The 14,312-nt window shown below is 38.5% G+C and overlaps 1 protein-coding gene and 1 long non-coding RNA gene across 5 annotated transcripts in view; one reads left to right on the top strand and one right to left on the bottom strand.

The window, feature by feature from the left end:
• Positions 1-14,312, top strand: part of pds5a (PDS5 cohesin associated factor A) — a 219,673-nt gene that overhangs the window by 118,643 nt on the left and 86,718 nt on the right. For all 4 annotated transcript variants that reach the window (XM_080188570.1, XM_080188561.1, XM_080188579.1 and 1 more), the window contains exons 13-15: positions 2,246-2,359; positions 10,484-10,565; positions 11,468-11,516. In XM_080188570.1, coding sequence (XP_080044696.1) covers positions 2,246-2,359; positions 10,484-10,565; positions 11,468-11,516 — 245 coding nt within the window. The remainder of the gene's footprint in view (positions 1-2,245; positions 2,360-10,483; positions 10,566-11,467; positions 11,517-14,312) is intronic.
• LOC145342946 (uncharacterized) lies at positions 1,231-14,173 on the bottom strand. The gene is made up of 3 exons (XR_013886664.1): positions 14,053-14,173; positions 2,204-2,291; positions 1,231-2,098 (listed from the first exon to the last, which is right to left on the bottom strand). It is a non-coding gene; the product is annotated as an uncharacterized LOC145342946 (long non-coding RNA).

The following is a 14,312-nucleotide window of genomic DNA, read 5'->3' on the forward strand; positions in this document are numbered from 1 at the left end:
GTAGGACTAGAGGGCACAGCCTCAAGATAAGGGGGGTGCAGTTTAGAACGGAGTTGAGGAGGAACTTCTTCACTCAAAGGGTGGTGAATCTCTGGAATTCTCTGCCTGTTGAAGTGGCGGAGGCTACCTCGCTAAATATATTTAAGACACGGGTAGATAGGTCTTTGATAAACAAGGGAATTAAGGGTTATGGGGAGAAAGTGGGAAGGTGGAACTGAGCCACTTCAAATCAGCCATGATCTTATTGAATGGCGGGGCAGGCTCGAAGGGCTAGATGGCCTACTCCTGCTCCTACTTCTTATGTTCTTATGGCATAGTTCCTTTGTCTCATCTGCTTGGCAGAGTTTCGCAGCTGGTCTGCATCCTGAGCGCAAGTTAAGAATATGGACTTGCATTGTCTGTACCTTTTAAGACTTGATTACCTGTTAAGACTCACATTCCAACCATTATTTTGTAAATTGAGTTTGTGTCTTTATATGCCCTGTTTGTGAACAGAACTCCCACTTAGCTGACGAAGGATCAGTGCTCCGAAAGCTAATGACTTTTGCTACCAGATAAACCTGTTGGACTTTAACCTGGCGTGATGAGACTTCTTACCCAGTTGAAGCAAGACAGCTCAACTTTTATGCTTCATCCCCCTTACAATAAAGACTAACATTTCATTTACCTTTCTAATTACATCTTTGTAGCTGCCTTTTAATATTTTCTGATTCATGTGCAGTGTCACTTGGATCCCTCTACTGCAGCATTCTGCAGTAAATCTCCATTTTACTAATATTCTGCTTTTCTGTTCTTCCTACTAAAATGGGCAGTCTCTCATTTTCATATATTATGCTCCAGTTGACACGTCAGATATGCTGTATGCACACTGGTATACCAAATTAATTAACTATCATTTTCACTCACCGTATTCACTGTCCATCTTGCAATAAAATCTGTCCCTTTGTTGGGCTATGTATGCTCCGATCCAAAGATGACAGCAAGTGCCTGAAGGATTGTTCTGGGTACCATTTATCTGTTCAGGATTGTTTTGGAATCATCAATAGAGAGTTTCCATTTGAAAATTAGGAATCCAGAAATTGCACACAAATTTAATAGGACCTCTTCACAAGAGAGATTCTGCTCAAAAAAAATGTGGTGTAAATTTTCATCTTACTCTTTAGCTGTGTTTTTTGATTGCCCAAGCATTTGGAACTGCAACTGAGGCACATTTGAGTAATGTAAATAATTGTTCTTTGTGATATAGCTGTTTCATTTTCTTGAAGCTTAATTTTGTTCAAAATACATTTTTAATGGTTTTCTTTGAATTTATCCAGCATTTTTCCTTTTATTTTTCTTTAGTCGATGATGTGACTGCAGAGCACTTGAAAAGGTTTCAATATTGAAATTGGCAATTAAAACTTACTTTGAAGGTCCTTATGGGAGTATATTTGTAGATCTTGTGTGGCATTGTTTAGTGAGTCAGAAGTTAAATAAGAACTGAGGCCTAGCATTATATCGTGGAGGTTTGCGGATACATTGAGCAGTGGAAATAGTTTCTAGGAATGCTGTCTTCCTAGAACTGCTCTCTCTCTCTTTCTCTCCAGTCCTCCCCGAAAATACTGCTAGATAGACCCTCAAGATCCCATCACAGAAAAGGCCACCTTCCAGGTGCTTCCAAATACCAGAGCCGCCACAGTGCTGGTAAGTGATGCTGCCCAGCATTACGCTTTTGTCCTTCTTAAATGTCTAACGCTGTGGACAGCATGGATGATGATCTGATTTGATAATATATTTACCTAAGAAGCTTCTAATGCAGGTTCTCAGATTACAGAAATGAAAACAAAAATTGCTGGAAAAACTCAGCAGGATGGCAGCATCTGTGAAGAGAGAAACAGTTAATGTTTCAAGTCTGTATGATTTTGTCAAAGCTGGGATTACGGAGATGTCTAAGGATTTGGCATAGAAATTGCTTCTGCAGTGAGAAAACACTGGGAAGATGCTGACACAATCTTGGAGCCTGAGGATGGGGGTTCAGATTTCCAATTTGGCACTGGGGCACAGTGCAGCAGTGATGGAGTCAGAATCCGGTAGTGTTTGGAGTTGCATGTGTTTGGCACTGTTGGGAGACAAACAAGTACATAGACGTTGTTTAGGTCTGGAGTCATATGCAGTAGTTTAATACTTTATAAACTACCCATATGTATATCTAACATTAACCAACCTTTTATCTCATAATGCAACTGGTGTTTTCCTTTTCGGCTAGGTTGTTGGTTGAAAAAATCTTCGCTCAGTATCTTGTTCCACATAATCTGGAGACAGAAGAAAGAATGAAGTGTCTCTATTACCTTTATGCTTCCTTGGACCCAAATGCAGTAAAGTGAGTACTATTTTAGATCAGGTTTAATGTTCTACAGAACGATGAAAATTATGAATGGAAGAATTCCTGAGCTTCCATTTTTTTAATCTCAGTCTCTTTTGTGGCACTGTTAAATGCCTTACTGAAGTCCGTACACATTTACTGTGCTACTTTGATCAACCTTTTCTGTTGCTTCATCAAAGAATTCAAGTAAGATAGTTATGCAAAATTTTCCTTCAAATCCACACTGATTCTCCTTTATTAACCTATACCTTTCCAAATTCAGGTTTATTTTGCTCCTGGTGATTGTAATTTGTTCACTGCCGATTGTAAGGTTGACTGACCTGTAGTTTCCTGGTTTATCTCTCTCCCTTTTCTTGAATAATGCTATAACGTTTAGTAGCTTCCCTGTCCTTTGGTACATATTCTGTATCTCGTGAGGATTGAAAGGTCACAATCAATGTTTCTGATAATTCTAATATTGCTTTTTTCACCAACTTAGGATGCATTCTGTTGGAACCATGTGACTTAGTGACTTTCAGTAATGGTAATCTTTTAGTACATCTCTATTTACTATTCTATCCATAACCTACTTCCTTCTCCTTTCATCTAATCTTCCCATCATTTTACTTTTGTGAAGAGGCACAAAATACTAGTTTAATATTTTAGTCATGGCTTTGACCTTCCCATGAAAATGTTTCTTTGTGTCATCAAATAGGTCCATGAAAGTGTTCCTTTCTATCATCAAATAGATCCTGCTTATTTCCTAGCTAACCATCTAGACGACTTATATTTGTTAAAATATTTTGGTGTTCTATTTACTGTTTTCTGCTAATTGTTTCTCAGAATTCCTCTGCCCCCATATCAACTTTTTAAATTCCCACCTAATTCTAATCTTGCACCTGATGTTAACCAAATCTTGCCCCCTTTTTTCTTTTAAGTTTTATTTCTCCTGTCAAATAGCTTTTGATGTTCTACCTTTTCCCTTCAAAGAAATATGCTAGTTTGTATGTAAATGGTCCTTCCTTTTAATGTTCTCCATTGCTCCATTTTGCTGCTTTATCCTGCAATCACTTTTTCCACTCTACCTGTGCAGGGGTCTCTATGTCCACATTAATAAGCGTCAGTTCACTTGATGCTGAAACTTCAAACCATTCCTTTGTCACTACCAGACCGAAATATTCTAATGCAGTCCAGCTGGCTACGCAAGTTGCCCCTCCTCAAACTTGACATGATCCAAAACTCTGCTGCTCGTGTCCTGTATTGATTAGCTGTGCGTACTGACCTATTTTAGCTACCAGTTTTACCAGCACTTGTGTTTTTAAAATTCTCATCCTTTTGTTCAAATCCCTCAAAAGCTTTGTCCCTCCATATTTCTGAAATCTTCTGTAGCCCACAATCATTTGAGGTATCTGCACTTCTGACTGCAGCTTCTGGAGCATTCCTGATTTCAAGTGCTCCACCGTTAATAGCTGTGCTTTTAGCTTCCTAGACTTGAGCTCTATAATATTTTGTTTTAATGTTCCTGCAAAACACTTGGAATATTTAATATGCTGAAGGCAGTGCATAAGTGCAAGCTGTTGTTAAATTGCTGAAATTAGTTCTGATCCGGTTGAGTCTTTTTACCTTGGGTACTTTCTGGTCTCTGCAGAATTACTTTAAAACAGATTATGTTGTGGTCATAGTTAAATGATCTCTTTTTATAACATACGCCCCTTACCTGACTTCATTACCTAGAATTAGATCCAGCACTGCTTGCTTCTATATGGAGACATATAGATTAAATCCATTCCTTGCTTTGTATGCGCCATATGGCTCTTAATGCAATCTTGCCATCATCCCGTGTAGCAATTTGTGCCTGTAGTTCATCAGTTTTGTTTGTTGTGATCTGGACTTTGGCTCCTGCAATTCATTGTATTAATTTTACTGTAGTACATATATATCTCTATCCTGTGATCTCATTTTTGATCTTTACTGTTTACTTCCCTGCTGAAAAATTAAACCTTCCCCCAACATATTAGTTTATCTCTTTATATTGGTCCAAGCTTTGTTCGGGTACAACCTGTCCTTGTTCACACAGCTGATTATTCTTCTAGAATTGATCCCAAAGGGACTGAAACTCTCCTGCACTGCTACTCCAGCCGTGCATTGACTGAAACCATATTCTTCTCTGTATTCTGTATTACATGGCACTGCAAGTGATTCTGCGATTATTGCCTTTGAGGTTCTGTTTTACAATCTTTTTCCTCGCTTCTAAAACTTTGCCTGAAAGAGTTTAATACTTTTTTGATGTATGTATTTTGGTTCCAACATATGGCATGGGTCACAACTTCTAGCTGATCATTTTCCCATTGCAGATTGTTCGCTTGGTGATATCCCTTATGCTGGCACCAGAGAGGGAACAATGCCATTCAGGAATTATGCAGTTACAAAAATGCCTATTTCTGTCACAAGCCAACAACTCCCTTATCCTTAATACTTTTAGTCTTTTCCACACATTAATCAAATCTGTCATTGTGGTTGAGGTTTGATTCTTAACTGCATTCCTCCAAGGAGCCAAGACACCCTTCTGTATACAAAACTGAAAATTGCTTAGCAAGTGCCACTGGCTAGTGATATTGCTGAAGCACCTGTGTTTTTCTCCTATTCTGTCTGGTGGTCACTATTTCCTCCCCTCTACACCATGTGTGGCAATAGGGTGAATACTTTAAAGAACATACATTCTTGGAAACTACAAGTCGGCCAGGTGCACTGCATTGACTTCAGTCACAGCTCTTCCTTCGGCGCTAAGTTCAAGCGATGGCAGATGTTTCTTGCACATCCAGAACTTAATGAAATGTCTTAGAATTCTGGTGTAAAACAAGACGTTCATGAACAAGTTGTCATGATAATCAATTATTGATCTTGACTACAAAAACACTTGGCAAATTCAAAATTGAAGAGACTAATGTAAGAAGATGCTGAGACAGTGAAACTCATAAGAAACTGATCTCTGATTTATGCAGCAGTAAATTAACTAAAAGTACTAGAAATGTTACCCACAATATAAAACACAATGGTAGCTGTCATCAAGTGAATTTCAACAATGATAAAGCAATTGAATAGAACCATCTAACACTAAGCCAATTTGTTCCCTCCACAGCAGTTTTTCAGTTTACCACATTAGCGTTATCTTCTCTCACTGTTTCCCCTCAGGATTTTTCTCTCTACTTTCACTTGCCCCATTCCATTTAAAATTGTTTTGTGCTCCTTGTGTTCAAGGCCACTTGTGGTAGAGCATTTCTGTGTTGTAAAGAAACTCTGTGAAAAATGTTTCTAGTTTTCCTTTTCATTTTGGAGTAAATATGTGCATATTAGCAGGAAAATGATCCTGTGCTCAAATTTCTCCATCGCATGTTCTGAAGTAATTCAGTATATTGTTACAACCAGGATGGGAGGCGTGCTCAGTTTTTCTAACCCCAGTATTCAGCAGGCTGCACCATTAGTTTAAAAGTTTAATTCATTCACCAAAATAGCTAATTATTTACCTTCGCTGTTGTTAGACCCAGAATAAAGGATACTTTAACTAGGCTGCTTTCAGTAAACGTAATGAATGATTTATTATAAAGCAAAAAGTTTAAAAAATCTTGCAAGAACTGGTTAATAACTAATTGCACTCTGGCAGAATAACTATCCCTTTTTTTGATTATCACAGCACGTAAATATGTTCACACACACAAAGGCCAAATAGCTAGGGGTTTTTGTAGAGTTGGGCTTTGGAGGATAGGCTTTATAAAACAAAGGATAGAATTTTGAGGGTTTCAATGTTTTTGATGTGGAAGATTCCAGTAGATGTCTAGAAGTTCGCACCATTGGACATCTGGTTCAGAGGGAAATATAGAGCTGGATCAATTCTTCTCATCTTGGCTTTTCACGTTTCCAGATGCAGACAAGAGGAGAATTCTCTGGCTGCAGGTTGGTAACCACCCAGACAAGGCCTGGAGAATGGGGGTTAGAGCAGCCTCTCTTCTTGGCTTATTTCCCAAAACTGAGTTCAAAATGATAGGTTCAAAACTTAAACACCTCTGTCAGGTGATGTCCAATATATCACTACCCTTTATCATTAAACAATTTTTCTTTTTAACCATTGAAAATAATGCCCTCCGCCACTCCACCCACACACACACCCCCCACCAGGTACCATGCTGATCAGGTAGCTGAAATTGTGATTTCCTAGACAAGGCCAAAGTGAACTTATGACCTCCTTAAAAAGAAAGTCCCAATGTCTAAATAATGTAATGTCCTTCCAAATGTTTAAACTTAAGTTTTCCCAATTTGTTAAAGTAGTCACCCAGCATAATCATGAAAGTTGCTATTGTAACAATTGAATTCACTGAGGGGACCTGTCACATGTAACATGTCTACTCCATGTAAGTGATTTGTAACGGCCTTCAAGATGGGCCAGCAAGCCTTTCACTGATTCACTGTCACTATCTTGAGGAAACTAGGGGTGGCCAGTGGCTACAATGGAAAGTAATTATATTTTTTAAAAATGCAAGGATCCCTTGCAACTGATTTTGCAGCTAGTAACAATCATGGTTTTCCATTGACCTTGTTATCCATAGTAGTTTTCATACTTAAGGTGCAGAGATCGAAATTTATGAAACATGGTTAAAGAAGTCACATACATTACATAACTACTTACTTTTAATTATTGTTTTTCTCTATTGTCCCAAAATTAAAAAATGATAGCTTATAACAAAAGTACCATTTTTATGCTTTCTTGATATTGAAGAAGGTGGAGGAGAGTATTGTTTATATAGATGCTGTTTAGAACATTTGGCATTTGAGGGCAGTGGAGGCTAAAGTTGAACCAGTCATTTATTTGAATAGATCATTAAGTTCTGTAATTGCTACTTCAGTGTTGGGGAAATCGATGCGAATTTCAAGCTTGACTCCACTTCAGCAAATAATTCCCCACTTTGCATTTCAGAGTGGACCACAACAAAAAGTAGCATTGTCTATTTGCCTGTGAGAAATGGTCCAATATCTTGTGGAATACTGCATGCATGCAACTCTTGACTTTGAGTTTCTTGTACTGTTCAGAATTGACCTGCATGTACACGCCATTCTCTTGAGAAAATTACCACCCATCATTTTTCCTAGGGTCATCCAAGTGTTTACAGAATTACAGAAAATTATCATAGTGCTAAATATCTGAATCATTATTCAGTGACCACACCCAAAACTTTCCAGCCAATCTTTCAAATTTAACCTATCAGACCCTCTTGGAATCTTATCTTTCAATAAGATCATTTCTCATTCTTCTAAACTTCAGAATATAGGCCCATTTTTCTCTTCACGGGACAGCCATTCATCCCAGAAATAAATTTAGTGAACTTTTGATTTGCCCCTCTGAGTCAATTATATCCTGCCTTGGACCTGAAAAGCAAAAGCTGTACATGTGCAGATCTCTGTCTATGTCTCATCAAAGTTTCATACAATTCGGGAAAAACTTCCTTACTCTAGCACTCCAACCCCCTTTCAATAAAGAGCAACATGATCAGTTAACTCAGGTTGGCTAGATTATTGTGGGTTTTGTGCTAACGATGTGGGTTCAACCCTCATACTGGCCTAGGTATCCCACTGAGGCCTGCTTTCCACCTTGTCCCATGCTTGCAGAGTGGTCCCCCTCAAGCTATATGCAACCAGTTGTCCCTCCCTAACAAATGTTAGAGATCCTGTATGTTAACTTTGTTCCATGTTCAGTGATAGCAAATCATTCTGAATACTAGCATTTAATGGTTTTTAATTAGTTTAAGCATATTCGGTGTATTCCTGTTCCAACTAATATGAATAATCTCATATTTTCTCACATTATATTCCATTCACAGACGAACATACAAAATCAGGAGCAGGAATAGGACATTTAGTCCCTCAAGCCTGCTCCAACATTCGATAAGATTGTGGCTAATCTGATTGTAACTCTTGTGTCCTCAGCTCCAATTTCTTGCCTACCCCCAGTATCCTTTGATTCCCTTGATGGTCAAGGACCTATATATCTCTACCTTAACAATGTTTAATGACCCTGGTTCCTCCACTTTTTGGGGAAGAGAGTTCTACATATTTTCAGTCCTCTGAGGGAGAATTCTCAAATGGGGGATCCCTTAATTTTAAATCATGTCCCTTAGTTCTTATCACTCCCACAAGAGGAAACACCTTTCAGCATTCATCTCGTAATGCCCTCTCAGTAAGGTCACCTCTCATTCTAAATTCCAATGGATACAGGGCTTAACTGATCCAACCTTTCCTTATGAGGTAACCCTATTCCTATTCTAGGAATAGGTTGAAAGTCTCTGAACATCTAATGCAATTATGTTGTTCCTTAAATAAGGAGATCAAAACTGTACAGGGTACTATGGTCTCACCAATGTCCTAAATAATGGCACCAAAACATCCTTCCTTTTGTACTACATTCCCCTTGCAATAAAGTGCAACAGTCCATTAGCCTTCCTAACCACTTTATGCAATCCCTCTCTATTCAAGTAACATATTGATTTTCTACTCTTTCTGACAAAGTGAACAAATTCCCATTTTCCCACAATCTATTCCGTCAGCTTAATTTTTGCCCACTTGCTTAATCTATAGATGTCCCTTTGCTGAATCCTTATGTCCTCTTCACAGCTTACTCTCCTACCTAGTGTCATCAGCAAATTTAGCAAATGTACATTTAGTCCCTTAATCCAAGTCACTGATATAGATTGCACATAATTGAAGTCCCACCATCGTTCCTTGTGGCAATCACTTGTTTTATCTTGCCAACTTGAAAGTGACCCAATATTGCCTACTCTGCCTTCCCTGTTAGCAAACCAATCTCATGTGCTAATCTGTTACCCTGTTGCACTATTATTTTGTGTAGTAACCTTTGATGTGGCACCTTGTCAGATGCCTTCTGGAAATTTAGTACAACACATTGTTTATTATTTCCTCAAAAAACTCCAATAAATTAGTCAAACTTTATTTCTATTTCATAAAACCATGTTCACTGCCTGATTCTATTGTGATTTTTAAGTGTCCTGCTTTAACCTCCGCAATAACAGATTCCAGCATTATCCACAAGTAACACTGATTAGGTTCTATAATCTTCATTTTTGCCTATACATTGAGAATGTGTCATGTAGTTGAAAAGACCATTAGTTTTTTTTTGGATTGAAATAGTATCGTGTGTTTTCTTATTAAATTTTTGTCAATTTTTTAAAAAAGCATTGTTGTGATCAAACCCACTCACACCCCTCCCCCCACCCGCCTGGAAAAACACCTAGTTAAGAACATCTCAAAACAAATCGTTTTACAATATGCCTCATCAGTGCTGCATCTTCGAAAAGCTGAAGTATGTTAAATTACTGGACAGGGAATCCAGGGGCTTGGGCGATAAATAAATCTGAAACAAAAAAACTTGTATCAATCATGGAGATGGTGAAACTACCAGATTGTAGTAAAAAGTCATCTGGTTCACTAATATCCTTTAGGGAAGGAAATCCACCACCCTTACTCGCTCTGTGCTGTGTGTGATTCAAGACCCACAGCAATTCCCTCTTGGGCCCTTTGAAATTGTCTAGCAAACCACTCAGTTGTATAGGGATGAACAATAACAGCCCATACCCCATGAGACAGTGATCCCTCAAAGCTGGTAACTTCTATTTCCACTATAAAAACATTGCCTTGTTCTGAGTACAGAATAATAAGCATGTTCAGCACTGCAATTATATGAATATGGAGGCATTCAGTGCAAGTTGAAACCTTATGTATGGCGCAGGGGAGAGGTAAATTGCATAACTGAATTAGCATAATGGCATGAATTTCTGCAAGGGATATTTGCCCCAGGTATCTCATCACCTGCCACTCTCCCCTCTCCAGAATCCAGTCAGGAAATTCGGAACAGGAATAGGTTATTTAACCCTTTGAACCAGATCCACCATTCAATGAGATTATGGCTGATCTGATCTAACTAAACACTCTTTCGAAGAATTTTGTGATCAGCTAGAATAGCTATTCTCTAATGCAACAATCAGCATTTGTAGGGGAAATGGCTGCTTGTTGTGTGTGTCTGTGTGAAAAAGTAGAATTAGGCTATAATACAGTTCCAAATCTTGATTTTGCCCCCAGAGCGTTGAATGAAATGTGGAAGTGCCAAAACATGCTACGGAGTCATGTCCGGGAGTTATTAGACCTGCACAAACAGCCTGCTGTAAGTCTTATTAACATTATAATAACATTTGATGAGTACATTATCTTGATTGATAGAAACCCAAATAGAATCAGGTTTGGAATGTTTGCTGTTCTTCTGTAATTTAGTTCAGATTTTTTAAAGTACAGTATGGAAACAAAACTTTCAAGTGAAGTTTTAATCTCCACCTCCCTAATTTCAGATGGTTGCGGGTTCAAACACCACTCATGATTTGATCAGATAATTTAGATTGTTTAATGCATTGTTGAATTGGAGGAATGCTGCAGTTACATTTTTCCAATGAGGCACTGAGCAGAAATTCAGTCTGTCATTTGGGTGGGTGTAAAAATCATGTGGCAGTATTTAGAAAGAGCAGGGCAGTCATGTTATGCTATCCAACATGTAAATAACAACCAAATTGCTAGGACAGGTTCTCCAGCCTGTCATCCCACTGCAGTTTGTTGGGTATTACAATATTTAAATTGGTTGCTGCACATGTGCCTGCATCATAATGGTGACTACACTTCAAAAGTACATTAACTATGAGAAATTTTGTGACATCCTAAGGTGGAAAGCAAATGATAAACCCAAGCTATTTTACATTAATAATTTGTAACCGATTATATTGATAATATTGAATAATTGGAATATTTAATTTGTCTATTTTCAAGGTACCTTTCTGATTTTGAAGCTGTATTTTTTTTAATTCTTGGTTGTTGGAATGATCATAAAGCTGTCTCTTAAATGAGCTTTTTTTACATTTTTAACGCTAACATTAATAGTCAAAATGCTTATGTTGCAGTAATAAAGCTACCCAAGCAACAGAAATAACTGCATCTGGAACTGTCTGCATACTATGCCTGCTATTCTTTTAGACAGGAGAAAAACTTTATCTCTAATTTTAAACCTTTGTTTTGTTCCAGTCAGAGGCTAATAATACTTCAATGTTTGCCAAGCTAATGGCTATAGCAAGTAAGTATATGGGTTTTCTTGTTATAGTCTTTTGGAATCAAAGTGTAGCAGTTGATATTGAATCTGAATGGATTTCCACATTGCTTACAAATGCTGTTTATTGTTAATTTGACTCCAATGCAAGTAAGTAGGTCACATAACTAAATGGTATAAAGTTGCAAACCTATTTTGCTGTAATTTCATTGATGTGATCCTTTTGATAGAATATGTAAATAATCCAGATTTCTTAACTTTTGTAATCTGATGTTTGTGCCTGTTGAAATGTTGAATACCTTATCACAAGTTCTTCCTAATTTAAGCAATGAAACTAAAAAGTAAAGTTTTAGGGGTTCCACAGCATTCTTCAGTTTCTGATCACTTGGCAATGCCACAGAATGGACCACTATATTTTATTGTTTGATTAGTCATCATTTGATTGCCCAACCTACATAATTGGATTTAAAATCATAAAGTAATTACATTATAGAGTAATTACATCTATCCAGCCATGCTCGTTCACACAGTTAAGGTACAGATACTGGTGCATTGCATTTCAACGTGTTGTTAATGGACTTCTTTGAAAAGTCTTAGCTTTTCTTCAAACATGGTGCTCAAGCTTTGTGTTCCAACTCCATTCTCTACCTGTGAGGTTGATGGTTTAATTCCCATTTAAGCCAGTCTTTTCATTATTTTTCCCTACTCTGACTTTACTTGCTTGTGCACCTTTATAGTTGTAGCTCTATTCTTTTCAATCCCCACAGTATAATTACCCATATTGCTACCCTGTGCCTTGGCTTTCTCTTTAACTTTCCAAAACTCATCTTATCTGAACCATTCCCACTCCCTACTATTTAATTTAAAGCCCTATCTACAGCCCAACTGTCAGTACAGTTGTTAAAACAACTGGTTCAGAGAAGGCAGTGCCAATTTGCAGCTCCTTACCCCAGTAGTTTCCCATGAACTAAAACTCTTTTCTCCCACACCAATCTTTTAGCCATGCATTCAACTTAGTGATCTTACTTACCCTATGTCAATTTGCTCATGATACAGATTGTGATCCAGAACTGACTACTTGTGTAGTTCTGCTTTTTAATTTAGTCCGTAGCTGCTCATACTCCCTCAACAGAATCCCTTTCTAAGTCCTATCTATGTCTTTGCTATCCAAGTGGGCCACAACAATTGGATCTTTCCCCTTCCAAGTTCCTCTCCAATCCTCAGAAAATGTCCTTAACCCATTACCAGGCAGGCAATAAAGCCCTCAGGATTCATGCTGTCTGACGAGCAGTGATTATGCTGTCTGATGAGCAGTGATTTTCCTCTAACTAAGCTCATATATATATACAAGCCAAGAAAAACTACCGAACAGCTTCCACCTCTGCTGGCTCAGACAAACATTATGTCTCTCTTCACAAGGCATAGTGAATATGGAAATGCACTAGTATGCAGGATCCTCAGCATGTTTGCTATCTTGAGTCAGTAGTGACGCCATTGGCTGGGTCATGTGAGCAAAATGGATGACAGCTGTATCCCCAGAGATAGTTTATGATAAACTTGCTGTCAGCACAAAACTAGTTGGTCACCTACGTCTGCAATACAAGGGACTCTATAAATGAGACCTCAGATTTGACTGGATTAGAGTCATGTATGGGAAGTCTTCACTGCTGATTGGAATAGCTGGAGCCAAGCTGTCAGGAAAGGCGTGGAAAACGCAGAGGACAAAAGAAATGACCAGATGACAGCTAAGAGAGCCCGCCTGAAGGAACAAACATGAATTGACCTCCAGCCAAAGTTATTCGTCTGTGGAAGGGACTACCACTCTGAAATTGGCCTCTACAGCCATACCTGATAATGTTCAATTGAGAAGTGACATATATCACAACACAGTCCATTGCCCTTGACACGGATAGATGCCATCATCTTATTGTCTCCGACTACTACATTCCATTTTGTTCCCCCGACTTGAATTACCTCCTGCAGTCTTTGCTCTAGTCCACCCAAGCTGCAAGAACATTGGACACTTTAAAAGACCAGGGCTCCTTCTCCTGGGATCCCATACCCATCCCTCTTAAAGTCACAACTTCCTACTCCTAACTACAGAACAAATTTGAAATGCCTAGCTTAAGAGGTGAGACTGCCTCCTGGAACAAAGTGTCCAGACAACTTTACCGCATCCTGATGCAACGCAATGTATGAAGCTTGGACTCCAGTTCATCAACTCAATGCCAAAGATCCTCGAGGCTGCAGAGATTTAATGCAGATGTGGCTGCCGTGGAGCACACAAGTATCCATGAGGAGCATCCAGGTATCCACCAGCTCCCACGTGCTACAACTGGGATGCATCACCTGCTCTGCCATCTTTATTTGATTTATGTAACCAATTTTGTCTCAAGTTTAAATTATTATTCAACAATTATCTGTAATTATTATAAATTTCAACTAGTTATGCTGTTAGTTTATTATAATACCTGTGACTCCCCAGTACCAATTTAAACTACAGTACTGCCCCATTTTAGAGGGGTAAAAACACTTAAAACCCAGCAATTACCTCCCTGCTCACCTAATTAATGCCTGTAGGTTTCAGCTCTTATGTCTCTGTCTGCAGCTCCCTCCCTTTGACCATTCCGTTTTGTAAAAGATCAGAGCAGCACCTCCTCCCTCACTACACCGTACTACCTCACTTAACACATTCTCTAATTTAAGCACTCAGTCTCACTGCAGTTGGCCTTGAGCTGCTATCTTAGTGTGACTTCATGTGTGCTGCAATTTCATATGGGTGCTAGACCTGTAAATATAGTATCTCAGATTCCAGTGAGATGA

Source organism: Carcharhinus amblyrhynchos, chromosome 1 (genome assembly GCF_965287045.1).
Source record: "Carcharhinus amblyrhynchos chromosome 1, sCarAmb.v2.hapA, whole genome shotgun sequence".
In the NCBI taxonomy this organism is placed as follows: domain Eukaryota; kingdom Metazoa; phylum Chordata; class Chondrichthyes; order Carcharhiniformes; family Carcharhinidae; genus Carcharhinus; species Carcharhinus amblyrhynchos.